General features: G+C 29.9%; 1 protein-coding gene and 1 pseudogene across 1 annotated transcript; both read right to left on the bottom strand.

Moving 5' to 3' along the window:
- LOC149060951 (uncharacterized) overlaps window positions 1–13,706 on the bottom strand; it is a 289,350-nt pseudogene that overhangs the window by 59,930 nt on the left and 215,714 nt on the right.
- LOC107168610 (transketolase-like protein 2) lies at window positions 5,861–12,591 on the bottom strand. Its single transcript, XM_015518086.2, has 11 exons — window positions 12,351–12,591; window positions 10,252–10,397; window positions 9,981–10,170; window positions 8,914–9,148; window positions 8,704–8,847; window positions 8,190–8,435; window positions 7,985–8,122; window positions 7,788–7,914; window positions 6,896–7,035; window positions 6,546–6,777; window positions 5,861–6,261 (listed from the first exon to the last, which is right to left on the bottom strand). The coding sequence occupies exons 1-11, from the start codon at window positions 12,455–12,457 to the stop codon at window positions 6,092–6,094; spliced, it is 1,875 nt and encodes a 624-aa protein (XP_015373572.1). The 5' UTR covers window positions 12,458–12,591; the 3' UTR covers window positions 5,861–6,091.

The raw sequence follows: 13,706 nt of genomic DNA, 5'->3' as shown, positions 1-13,706 counted from the left end.
AATATTTTATACCAAACCACTCTAAACATCTATTTTACACATAGATATTAAATGTTTTACAATATGGGGGGGGGGGGAATTTTACTATCATCGTGATCACCGGCGTCACTGATGATGTCGTCAAAGACTTTGATATACTTAAATTAATTTTTTTTTTTTTAAAGGTTTTACTGTATTATTTTAATTATAAAAAAATGAATACTGGTATATTATTACTTTAGTATGGATATTCCTTCAAAGTTTGAAGGGGTAATACTCAATATTACATATGTATTCTGATTGGAAATATTATAATAGTAGCTATAATTATAAGATGATGTTATTAATTTAAATACGAATATTATAGATATAATAACGTTTAAACTGTTAACATTTCAACAGACATTAAAGATTAATTGAAAGTGTAACTAAACTTTCACATCTCATAATAATATATTTAATTTTTGATACTCATGAACAGTATATTATTTAAATGTAATATATTTAACTGATAATTAAATATAATTTTTCACTTAAGAACATATTACTTTCGATAGAAGATAATCGAACATCATTTAAATTAGATTCGATTGTTTTATAATATTATTACTGATTATTAAAACTTTGTTAGTTATTAAAGGATAATTATATAAGTAAAAACAATTTTTCACAGTCTGTAATAACATTTTCAAGAGTTTTATTCCAACTAGTTGTATATAATATATCAATGTGTGATACCTATAGTAACATATACCTACATAATGCTTAATCATTACATTATAGAGAGATATTTCACATATCATTAAAATTAAAAGTGTAATATATATTTATATAATAGTTAAATATAATTTTTCTCCTATGTAGGTATATATTATTTTTGAGAGAAGAAAATCGAATATGATTTAAATTAGAATCCATGGTTTATAATATATTATCGATAGCTATTACCCCTCCAACAGTTATTAAAGGATAATTAAAAGTGATACACTTTCATAATAAAATATCAATATAAATTATACTAATATAATATTATATTCGAATTTACATAATAGATATTATACTCAATATTATTTAATTAAATATGAATAATACTCGATATTATTTCTTTACACATGAACTCGATCGCGAAGTATATGATCAATCAGATAGGTATAGGTAGATTGTAGAGTATGGATATGTATAATAATATAGTATATTTTCTATAATAAACATGAATAAGAGGGGTAAGACTATTTATGGATTGGAGGAGGTAAGCGTAAGACCGTATATTGATAGGAGAATGGAAGAGGATTTTTAGGAGAAGGTTGTATGTATATGATAGGAAATCAGCCCTCTTATATATGATTTATCTGACCTCGTTACATAGTGTTGAAGTATATGGTATATCTATTTTTCATAATAGGTTTATCATAACATATTGATATCTACAGTTAAGATATTAGAAAACTTGATCTATCATGTTAATATAAATATAATAATGTAATTTTTCTAATGAGTTTTGTTTGAATGTGAAATTTCTAGGCTAATAGAAAAAATATAGTAGCTAATTATATTATTGGTATTGGTAATGTTATGTATAAACACCACTCTACATAATATGTATTAAATATGTATAAATATTATTTATATTGAAATACATATAATCTTATACTTAAATGTATATTACTATCGAAATAAGATAATTGAATATCATTTAAATTAGATTTGATTGTTTATAATATTATCGAAGGCCATTAACACTTCAGAATTTATTAAAGGATAATTAAAAGTAGAAGACTTTCTTAATAACATTTCCAATACTTTCATCCGCTGGTAGTTGTATACAATATCTCAATGTATTATATTTGAATATATATAATATATAATTTCTACTATATAGAAGAGGGTGGTGAGGAAGGTATATACATAAATAAAGGGGTATGTATATGATATGAATATATAAGAGGGGGGGGGGGTGAGGCCAAGCATGGATGGTAGGGGGGTGGGGAGGGTATGGTATGTGATGGATGAGAGGGGAGAGTATATTATTTAATTTACTTATCTCAAAATTATTCAAAATTAATTTTTTTTTTCGGGAGGGGGGGTATGTGATAAGTATAGATGGGAGGGGGTCGGGCAGGGCATGACATGGATGAGAGGGGAGGGGGCACGGCCGAGCACGGTCGCGATAGCTCGAACCATAGGGCGGGCGGGGTAGCCGGATTCGCCGGATTTGCGGGGTATACAGAACATACTAAAACATACTACTCATATGGTTTTTATATACATTTTAAACTTATGAAACGTAGACTGCGGTGCCCCCAGCAAGTGTTCGCGGTGCCCCTAGGGCACCGCGGTGCACAGTTTGGGAACCGCTGATTTAAGGCTTTATACATACAAATGAGAAATTAATGTGTTATTATGTATAAAATACAATAAAACTAAATATAAATTTTTAATATACCTAGACCTAGATACTAGTAAGTAAACAGCAGTAGCGGCTCGCGGGCTTTAATATTTCAATTTTTTCTTCAGGAGGGCGGCCCCCTGCCCTGACGCCCTTACACACGAGCCGCCAGCCACTAATAAATAGGGCTTGTAAGTTCATGCACTAAAATAGCCTCGATTATAACAGACTATAAATAGTCGTTACAAAAATTAAAATACATAGTTGAAAAGACCCGGGGCAAGTTTTAAGAGTAAAATTACAATTTACAACTCGTAGTACTTTCTAAGTCCCAATAAAACAGAATCGAATAAAATATGAAGCTTACCGATGAAGGTATATTTTTTTTATTCCTTTTACTGGCTTCAAATGGGTTATCGGGTGCTCCAAAATGCTTAACCTTGGTCTTCTTTCCTCCATGACATTTCATCTCATGTTTGTTACGATAGTCATCATCAAAACTTGATCCACACTCCAAACACTCTAGTTTTATACGCTTTCGAGACTTATTTGTAACAGCCGACATTGAATATTAATTTTCGCAACAAAAAATAAAATAAACGTCTAGCAAAATCACTCGTAAACACAATAAATATAACGAATTGATATCGAATAAGATGTACAACCGTACAACGTCAAACACACAATAAAATATGATATAATATTATAAACGATACAAAATAATCGGTTAACTTCGTCTGTTGAGTGTTTCTTTGAAACGCGATTGTCGCTTGATAACGTATTACAATATACATATAGTCTCTGCATTGCTTACGCGATGACGGATGACAGAAATAGACGTTTTATAGATTTTCTACTGTACGTCTGTAATTAATATCAATATATCATTAGATTGTTATCTTGTGCCGACTCTCGCAGTCTCGCTAGAATTTTATGACTCCGTCCCATAGGTTATAACACGTTACGGAAATATTGAGTTAAAATAATATTAACATTTTTAAAGTTTATTTAATTTAATTTTCCTCTGCTCGTATATTAAAACAATTTGGTTAAATTCAGGCGAAAATAATCTCCAATCTGCTGACTGAAAATCAATTATTGTCGAATGGGGGGGGGGGGGGGGGTTACGACTCGTAACTCATATTCATAATAAATTTTATAATTATGAATTAATTTTTATAATCAAGGTTGATATGATAATTACTAAATAACTTTTTAAACCAGCTATTCAACATAAACAGTATTGTTACTTTGGTGATCAATGTTTGAATGATCGAAATTCGAAATATCGAACGGCGAACATTCGCGTCATTGTCAGTCTCGGTCCCGACATTGACGGTTAATCTAGTTTCTACTGTACTTGGCTACATGGATCTTATATTCTATAATATTTGCTTGCACTTCCACTCATTTACACCAGTGGTTGACTTGGGGGGGACGCGGGGGGACTGAGTACCTCAACTAATTTTTAGGATACGCTAGCGTACCCCTACTTTTTTTAGTGACCCCCCTCTACCATGTTCATATGAGTAGGTACGCTAATTTTTTAAAAGTAACTAGAGTACCTCTACTACTTTTTTCCCAAGTCAACCACTGATTTACACCAAGTTGTGGAACTGCGAGTCTGCGAATTTCCATATATTATATCGAAGTACATTTGGTTTGATAACTAATAACTAGATAATAAATACTTAGATCTTATATTTAGTAATGCTTTAGTATACGATTAATTAAATTTAACACTTTAAAATAAATATGAAATTAATAATTTACTTGTCTATTTTGCTAAGCAAGCATCTGTATCCTCAGTTTGTTCACCAGTAGGTCGTCAAATAAACAAAAAATATTAAACTAATAACTAAATAATGTCTATATTTGGATTATTCGATAAACGATTGACGATTAGGAAATTTAATCACAATAATAAAAAAAAAGATAAAACCCGTGCTGAACGTATGAGCAATGAAAATAATATGGCGAGACTCAAAAAATTACATTTTCTAAAAATTAATATCAATAATTTAAAAACTTTTGATAATGATTTGATTTCGATGGCCAGTTGTAATACTACTAAATATATTTTTAACATTTGAACTAGGTATTCTATTTATTACGTATAATTAATTTCTCAATTTTTTTTGCATTTGTACCTAGTTTTTTATTACATTTGAAACAATATATTCTTAGCAAATGATGTATACATTAACACGGAACCAATTAGCCTGGGCCATGGACCAGTTGGTCTAGGCCGTAGTCCTGCTTATGCTAATAACTAATTAAATAATTAATTTTTTGGACTCTTCTCTTTTGATAGCTCATCTGCACATAGATTATTTGCGTAAGAAAAAGATATCATGAAAGTCGGTCCAGTATAACTACAGATTTAAGTGTCATAGAAATCGCCTCACGTTTAATGTTATAATATAAAGATATAGAAAATGTATTTTTCTGCACTTTAGAATTATTGTTAATGAATTGGTTTGCAACAGTTTCTAAATTTATTTCATCACAGTTAACATAAAGAATGGAAATATCATAAAATGTTATAGATGTATACTATTATTTTACATCACACCATTATTATACCGTTTATCAGATACCAATTAACCGAGAAACTAGTTGATTACCAAAATCAACACTTTTTTTCTTTTATCAACATCGCAAAGATTTTTATTATTCTCAATTAATTTATCATGAACAAATTTAGTATTTTGTTAGCATTTTAAAATTTTAGAACCGTGGGCTGAACTCTACCTTTTCAAATTCATGGGAGGCTGCAGCCCCTGAGCCCCCTGTACTCAGCGAATAAAGATTCAACATACATTTTTTACTAACCTGATTGGTGGTCGTTACATACTAAACAGTTTCTTACTGCCCGTAAAAAATGTATTAGGTACACACAAAAATAGGGCTTGTAACTTTCCCGCATAAATATTTCATCTACATTAAATTTTAACATACATTTATTTGATTGGTAACCGATATTCTATATTAGAATACAAATATACACTATACAAGTTATTTAAATAAGTTATATTATTTTTGCAAGAAAAATCTAAATGATTTGATAAATATTTTTCTTAACTCCCGTTAATTTCGCCATGGTAAAAACGACTGCACTATTTTTTGTCTTTAATAAAACATGATATTTATTTTACAATTCAATCATTTGAACTCAATATACTTTTTTTAAATATTAAAAATAATATAATATTCTAAATAAATGTATGTGATTATAAGTTATTTAAAAATTAAACTGACATGGAAATGTGATATTATTCATAAGTACATAATATACATTTAAAAAAACCCATACATTCCTATTTTTAGTTTTTTTTTTAAAAATATTATCCATTTAATGTATAAGAGTACTTTTTATTTATTTTTTGTAGCAGTTTTATTGTTTCATTTGTAATTTTAATCATAATTGATGTAATGTAAAGATGCTAATGATTAGTCAACAATCAATATTTGCTATAAAAGAACACAAAAACATTATTATAAATAATTCAACTTTAATTTTTTAACAAATGGTTTATAAAATATATCCATAGTACATTTCAAAAAATATAATTATTTACTTGGATTGTTATTATAATTATGGAAAATTATAGAATTTACTTTTTGTAAAAAAATTTGTAAATCTTACTAACATTTAAAGCAATAGTTCCCAATTGGCCGAAATAAAATTAATTTTAAAATTATAAATCAAATTCAATTATAAAATCAGTTTACAAATTTCTTGACTGCCGCAACAACATTTTTAGCACTAATGCCGAACAGATCCAACAACACATTAGATGGGCCAGAACGAGGAATGTCGGTAACTGCAAGTTTCCTAACAACAATGTCTCTTTCTTCAGCAACAGCAGACAAAACTGCTTCACCCAAACCACCTATATAGCACACAAAATAATAATTATTAAAAATATCCGTGGACAATAAAATGGTCTATCAATAACATAAAGAGTAGTGTTTCCAATTAAGATAGAATAATAGAGAAGGCAATATAAAATACAAATCTAAGATTCTACATGTCCAAAAACTTTTCTTTTTTTTCATTATTTTAATATTATTAATATCAAGAAATATAAAAATATTTTTTGTTTGAAACACAATTTATAAGCACTTATAAGGACAATATCTTCCCATAATTTTTATCTATAATTTAAATACATGCCTTCTGGGTAATGATCTTCGACAGTGACAATTTTTCCACCACATTCTTTAGCATTCTTTATGATTGTAGCAGCATCAATTGGCTTAATAGTGAATGGATCAAGAACACGGATGCTAATGCCAGATTTTTCTAAATCTTCAGCAGCGCTTAATGCTTCATAGAGTGTAACACCAGCACCAATTACTAATACTTTGTCTGAAGGAGAGCTTTTTATAACTTTAGCTTTTCCAATCTGTAAATAATGATTGTATAATGAAAATTAATTCATCTACATAAAATGTAGCTTACCTACTAAATATACATAAAAAATATTATAAAGATTAAAGGTATAAAATAAAAACTATAATTACTTCAAAAACTTCATCATTTTTGTAAATAACAGCTGTAGCTGGTCTGGATGTTCGGATGAAACAAATACCTTTTGTATTTGCTGCTAATTCAATGGAACGTTCGCAGCTTACGGCATCAGCAGGGTAAAACACGGTAGTACCTTAAAGAAAAACAAATTCATTTCTCAATATGCTGTTTTTTAACGGATGATTTAAGTGCCTAATAAAAGCTTAGTTTATGCTTTGGAATTTTTTATCACTAGGAAAACAATGAAAAAATTGTAAGTGAGGTTTATTTCTCATAACCATACATAACACTAGATAACTATCATTCATCAGTAACAATATAAATATGAAAGTAGATAATTAAGATATGTTGTTGCACATAATATTTGATGAAATATATAAGTAACATATTACTTTTCATATGATTTAGTAGGTATAAGTATAGGTAATAAAGACAATAATATTTAAGTGCAACTTATAATTTGTTAACCTTAACATTTAACCCAGTCTTTATAAAAATACTAAATCTTTAATCTTTAAATATGAATTAGTTAACGATAAAAAAAATATTTTCAATCAACCCTTTACAGCAAAATTAGTTGAGCATGCTACGAACAGCATATTATTGCACATACACCATACATTACAATTGCTTAGTCCTTAAAAATTCAAATGATTTGTAAACTCTATTCAGTTTAACGTTGAACCTGTTTCGCGCAAGTAGACTATGCCGTTTATCATTGTCTGACCCTCCAAGAGATTGTTGTATTGTATCATTGGTACTTTTTATCTTTGGTGTTGCCATAGTGTACGTAAAGAGGTGGGAATTTACCAATGAGACAAGTCAGCAGTGGTTCAATCTTAACCTGAATAGATAACAGTTGATTATATAAGAATATTAATTTACCTGGGACACTTCTGAACAGTGCAATATCTTCAAGACCCATTTGACTTGGTCCATCTTCACCAATACTAATTCCACAATGTGAACCAACAAAATTAACATTGGTCTGAGAAATGGCACCCATACGAATCTAAATTCAATCAAATCAACATTTTATTTGTCAGTTCATTATTTATCAATGTAAGATAGTAAATACACACTTGATCAAAAGCTCTGGTGAAGAATGTAGCAAATGTAGAAACAAATGCAATTGTTCGGTCTCTGCATGCAGCTCCGATGGCAATACCAACCATGTTTTGTTCAGCAATAAAACACTCAATATGTCTCTCTGGATATTTCTGTATCGATATAAAAATACAATTTTAAAATAAAATCAATAAAATAGATTACTTTAAAAAAACATACCACTTTGATTTTATCAGAGAAAGTTGAGTTTTTAGTATCTGCATCTAAAGCAACAACTCTATTGTTGTTTTCAGCGATTTTGGCCAAGGCAGTACCATATGCTACACGTGTTGCAATCTTTTCACCAAGTGTGTAGTTGGGTGGAGTTGATAAATGAACATTAGTAATATTTATGGCAGGCACATCAGCAATAGGTTTTGGTATATTAACTGGCATTTTTTTGTTTCTGATTTGACCATTGATTTCCTAAGAACGGAGATAATTCTTATAGAATAATGTATAAAGCAATACTGTAATTTAAAATAAAATGATAAATATTTTACCATAAGTTATTTATCATGATGAATTTTATTTAATGTTGCCAAAGAACAAAAAATATAATATATTTCGAAAAGATTTTACGACTAAAATATTTATACTTTGTCATGAATTTTCATGAATATTTATATATTACATAAATATTTATATAAAATGTAAAATACTTAATAACACAATAAAATTAATAAATATTTACTTCTAAAACTTTAACAGTTTTATCATTCAATGGAGTGCCATGCCATTTTTCAGCATCCTCAATATTGACAAAACCTTTGCCTTTGTATGTTTTTGCCAAAATAGCTGTAGGTTTTCCTTTTGTTATTGAAGCTTCGTGGAAAGCCTATATTTAAAAAAAAAAAAAAAACCATTTAAAAAAAATGTATAAGTATGAAAATGATAAAATTACTTTGGTTAATTCTTCAATGTCATGTCCGTCAACAACAATAGCATTAAGACCAAAAGCGGTCAGTCTTTGTCTATAAATTTCCATGTCATGTTGTAAAGGAGTTGGTCCTGATTGACCTAGACGATTGATATCAAATATTACCACCAAGTTATCTAAGTTGTAAACCGATGCAAAATTTAAAGCTTCCCAAACTGAACCTTCTGCACTCTCACCATCACCCAACAAACAAAAAGTCCTGTTGAAAATTAATGAAAGTTTTTAAAATACACTTATAAATAAATATATACATAATTTGTAAATTGCTCATTTTAATCTTAACAATTTACCAAATTAATATTACTTACAGAAATATATTCTGAGAAAGTTTTTTTTTTTTGCAGTATACACAAACATTATAAATTTGTATAATGAACACAAATATTAGTTTAGTAGAAAGAACAAAAATATGTTAATGTCTTAACTCTATAGGGATTACCAAAAAATATTATTGTATGGGCACATTAGGAATTCCGGAACTTTTCAGAGGCCTTAAAAAATAATGCACATGATTGTTTAAAGAAAGTTAGGAAATATGAAAATTTTTATGACAACCTCATTGAATTCACCACCAAAAAAAATGATTTCTTATCTGTAGGTTAGATAAGCTTTCTCCACAAGGGTTTACTCTTCAGAAAGATCGAGAGGACGCCACACCTCCGTGTTTTGTCTCCTTCTTTTAAGTGTGTATCATAGCAAATTTAAAATCATCAGATCTTGTTTAGTTTTGTTAGTTTAAAGATTAAAGTAAATTGAACTATTATAGAATTAAAAGGTAAGGTCTGATTATATATTGCTTTTTTATGATAGTTTAATTCTTTAGCAAGTTTTGCGTATATAATATAGCCTAAATTAAAAATGCTCTCAAACACTTAAGAACTAAGAAGTTAATCCACTTAAATTTTTAAACTAACGGAGCTAAATGTGATCTATTGAGCGTAAATTTGCTATGTTACGCATTTGTAGGTCAGAGAACACATGCGGGTACAGCGTTAAAATATCCATGTTATTTAGAGTAGTAAAAATAATACCTGTATGATGATTTGTCAAAGTATTTTCCAACATAAGCCATTCCACAGGCAACTGAAAGTCCTTGTCCAAGAGAGCCAGTACCAACATCAATGAAATTTAAACGAGGTGTAGGATGTCCTTCTAAATCACTATCTATTTTCCTTAAGTTGGTTAAATCAGAAACTGGAAATAAACCGGCTTCAGCCCAAGCTAATAAAAACCAATAAGAATGTTACAATTATTAAATTATATTTTTTTATGGTATTTGTGGTTATTTGATAAGTACAATACCTGCATACAAAATAGGAGCGGCATGTCCCTTAGACAAAATAAATCTGTCATTAGCAGCATCTTTTGGAGTTGACACTTTGTAACGCATTGTATGGAAAAATAATACGGACATAATTTCTGCCATAGAAGCACATGAAGTAGGATGACTAAAAAAAAAAAAAATAGTCAATAATATTTTTTATTTATAATTGATGAATTATAAAAGTATGTTTGGTTATTACAAATAATGTAATTATGGTTGAACTTCAATAACTTGAATGTTACAACAAAAATTTTAATTTTAAAATTTTCAGATAGATAAATTCTGTTTTAAATTTAAATTTTTCAAATTCTTTTTTTAAGTTAATATTAGTTTTTAATATTTTAGATAGCCCATAATATAAATAATATTTATTGCTCTATTAAAACGTAAAAGTTAAAAATAATTATAGGTATTTGTCTAATTAAGTACACAGTTACACTTTTAACTAAGTTATGCTGTACCTTTATTCAAAATAAAACAAAATAACCATGTTACACTGTGCTACAGTGTTAATAAAATTAGGATGTATAGATATTACGTTATATTTAAGGTAGGTATTATTAATTTATACTCAATTATAAATAATATAATGAGATATTATAATATACATAAGATTTATCTATGTCTTATGTAATTAATATTCAATAGTTATCTACATATTTTCCCACACTACTTTAATACATTAACAATTTGTTATGGTTGTATTTTAAACTAGTAAGTACATATTTGTTTGGTACTTAACAGATGTGTGAAGATTTGCAGTCAAAAATTAAATAATTATATTTTTGTTTGGATTTTGTATATAACATAAATTATTTAGAAATTAATTTTTAGAAACAAAAACCCATTAATTCGCACAGTCCTGGAAAAGAATCCTACAGGAAAAAGACCCATAGGAAGACCGAAAATGAGATGGGAGGATGTGGTGAAGAAGGACGTAGAAGAACTAGGAGGAGGAAATGATTGGAAGGCACGAACAGCAGACCGAGAGTGATGGAAAGCTGGATGTATGACGGGATGGTCCTTGAGGCCGCAAACACCCAAAAAGAAAAAAAAAATTTATTTATTTTACCTATAGACAATTTTTTTTTAAATAATGGAACTTGTAGATTTTATTAATTAAAACTTGTGAAATATTACCAAATTTAAATGTTCTACAAAATAAAGCGGATGAAATTTGTGGTAGCAAAATTAAAGAAACTTAAAAATATGCTAAAAAACGATAGGTACCCAACCAATTAATTTAATCAAACTAAATAAGCACCTTAAAAACTAGATAAATTTAAAATGATCAAGTATGGATAGGATATATTATATTGTATACCAATGAGTTATTAATATACAGGCATACAGGCATACACAAATAAATAAACAGACCACATATAAACTAGTTAACTATAAAAGTTTAAGAGCCAGGAGTCTTCAGTAAATATTTTCTCACATGGCTGGAAAGTTATAGGGAGAGATTATTATTTATTAAAAATAAGTTTTTATAAAATACTGAGTATTTATTGGCTATAAATATGAGCTCATTTACCTACATGGTTTTGTTTTATTAAAATATATATAATTTTCTACGTGATAGGTATGTACATTATGAAACTCTAAGTGGTTTTTCGTGTTTGAAATACATTAACTCAATACAGAGATAAGGCTATTATTTTATTTGGGCATAGGTAAGAACACAAAATAATTTTTCGTTTAGGTACTTAGACTGTATAGTCTATACAATAACAAGCTTGTGATGCAAGACTACAAAAAAGCTGTTGGACCAGAAGATTGAAGGCTATTAACACAATGTTTTACTTTCACCGTCGATGCGGTCTAGGTGAGCCATTAGCTATGTATTATAGAATACCCGAGGCCTCCTAACACAGACCGTGACAACGGGAGGCAAGGGAAGTGAAGGGAAAAACGCGGTGCTCGACTGGTGAAGGTATATAATATAAACCATAAAAACAACGAAAATTAAATAAATAATTTCGAGTTTAGAAAACAGAAACAGTATTCGGCATTGGCAATGAGGTGGACGTCAAAATGAATAATACGAATTAAAAAACAGCCACCGGCGTCTTACCCGGATTTCGAAGCATTGGTCGCCACGATCGAGTCGATCCTTAGCTTGTTGGCCAAATCCTTGAGAGTCTGTACGGATGAGGCTTCCATTTTGTGGTAGTTTGCCATTTTGCGGTGATGTTTTTCTGTTTAGGCAAATAAAATTACACGTGTTTTTGTCGTGCGACTGAGGCGGCGGAGGACGATAAGAACAACAGGAGAGTACGGCGGACGTAACGAAAATGAAACCGGTGCGATCGAACGGCAGCGGTCGGAGTTATCAAGGTTATCTGTGACCGAGAGTGCAATGACGGCGGCGGCGGCGGCGGAAACGCGTCCGGAGAAGGTGAACGATAAGGAAAATAATCAAATTAAAACCGTTCTTGACTTTTGCTAATGGGAAACCGGCATACACACGAAACACGATTTTATCGATAACAAAAAACAATTTATTAGGTCGATTTTAGCCGTTATAGGTATTCGTTAGCAGCGGTCAACGTTTGCGATACCACACGATATTATATATATATATATATATTTTATGTTCGTATTATAGTTATCTGTCGAACGTTTCAAGTACATTTCGGATCAAACTCCAAAGTACATGCGGCGTACACTGCGCGTGTGCATGATGAATAATGGATTTTGTTTACGGTGGGAGGGGGGGTGATGGGATGAGCAACAGGTGGTAGACACTGGTCACTAGTCGGACAACTGGATCGGCGGTCGGTTATGCCTCGATGGCGACGACATTTGAGTGTGTATGCATGTGCAATATGTGCATATTATATTGTAATTTATTATTATTATTATTATCACCTGTTGTACTACAACTGCGTTTGATAATGCGTAACCACAGGCTAGCTATTCATCGAGCTGCCTTGACGTACCTACGTTTCACCAGACCCCTTCGCATTTCAATTTTCTTAAATTATTTGGTTAAATATTTAGCGTACAATTAGCTTAAATTGACGTGACTAATTTTGAAATTCGCTTGGCACCAGATCAACTTCAAAAGTAAAAATAGGGTGGGGGTGTAGAAACGTTTCTACAGCCCCTCCTCAACCAACTTTAAAGGTTTTTTTCCACCCTAATAATAGCGTGCAATTAGCATAAATTTGCGTGACCTGTTTCGAAATCGTACGCACAAAGCTTCAGGTACACTATGCCCCCTTTTACCATTTTTGCCACTCCTTTATACTGCACAACATCGTGGTGATCAAAAACACCTCGAAAAAAAGCCTAATTTTGAACTCAACTTCTATGTTTGCTGCCTAAGATAATATTTAATCATGGTACAAGAACAACAATTCATAAAATCATTCTGAATAAATGTACTATATTACTAGGTATGTTTATATTAGCGTGAATTTGCATG

This window comes from Diuraphis noxia, unplaced genomic scaffold, assembly GCF_037042655.1.
Source record: "Diuraphis noxia isolate RWA-SAM2 unplaced genomic scaffold, SU_Dnox_SAM2 contig0001, whole genome shotgun sequence".
Taxonomy (NCBI): domain Eukaryota; kingdom Metazoa; phylum Arthropoda; class Insecta; order Hemiptera; family Aphididae; genus Diuraphis; species Diuraphis noxia.
Note: the sequence above shows the minus strand (reverse complement) of the source record. Positions and strands in the feature narration are given on the sequence as shown.

Bases quoted from the DNA above. Each gene is read 5' to 3' on its own strand.
- LOC107168610 (XM_015518086.2), bottom strand. From the start codon at position 12,457: ATGGCAAACTACCACAAAATGGAAGCCTCATCCGTACAGACTCTCAAG. The intron at 9,149-9,980 runs GTATTATTTTTA...AATTTTCAACAG, and splicing joins TTTGACAAATCATCATACAG to GACTTTTTGTTTGTTGGGTG. The intron at 7,036-7,787 runs GTAAATTAATAT...TTTTTCTTTAAG, and splicing joins ACTGTTCAGAAGTGTCCCAG to GTACTACCGTGTTTTACCCT.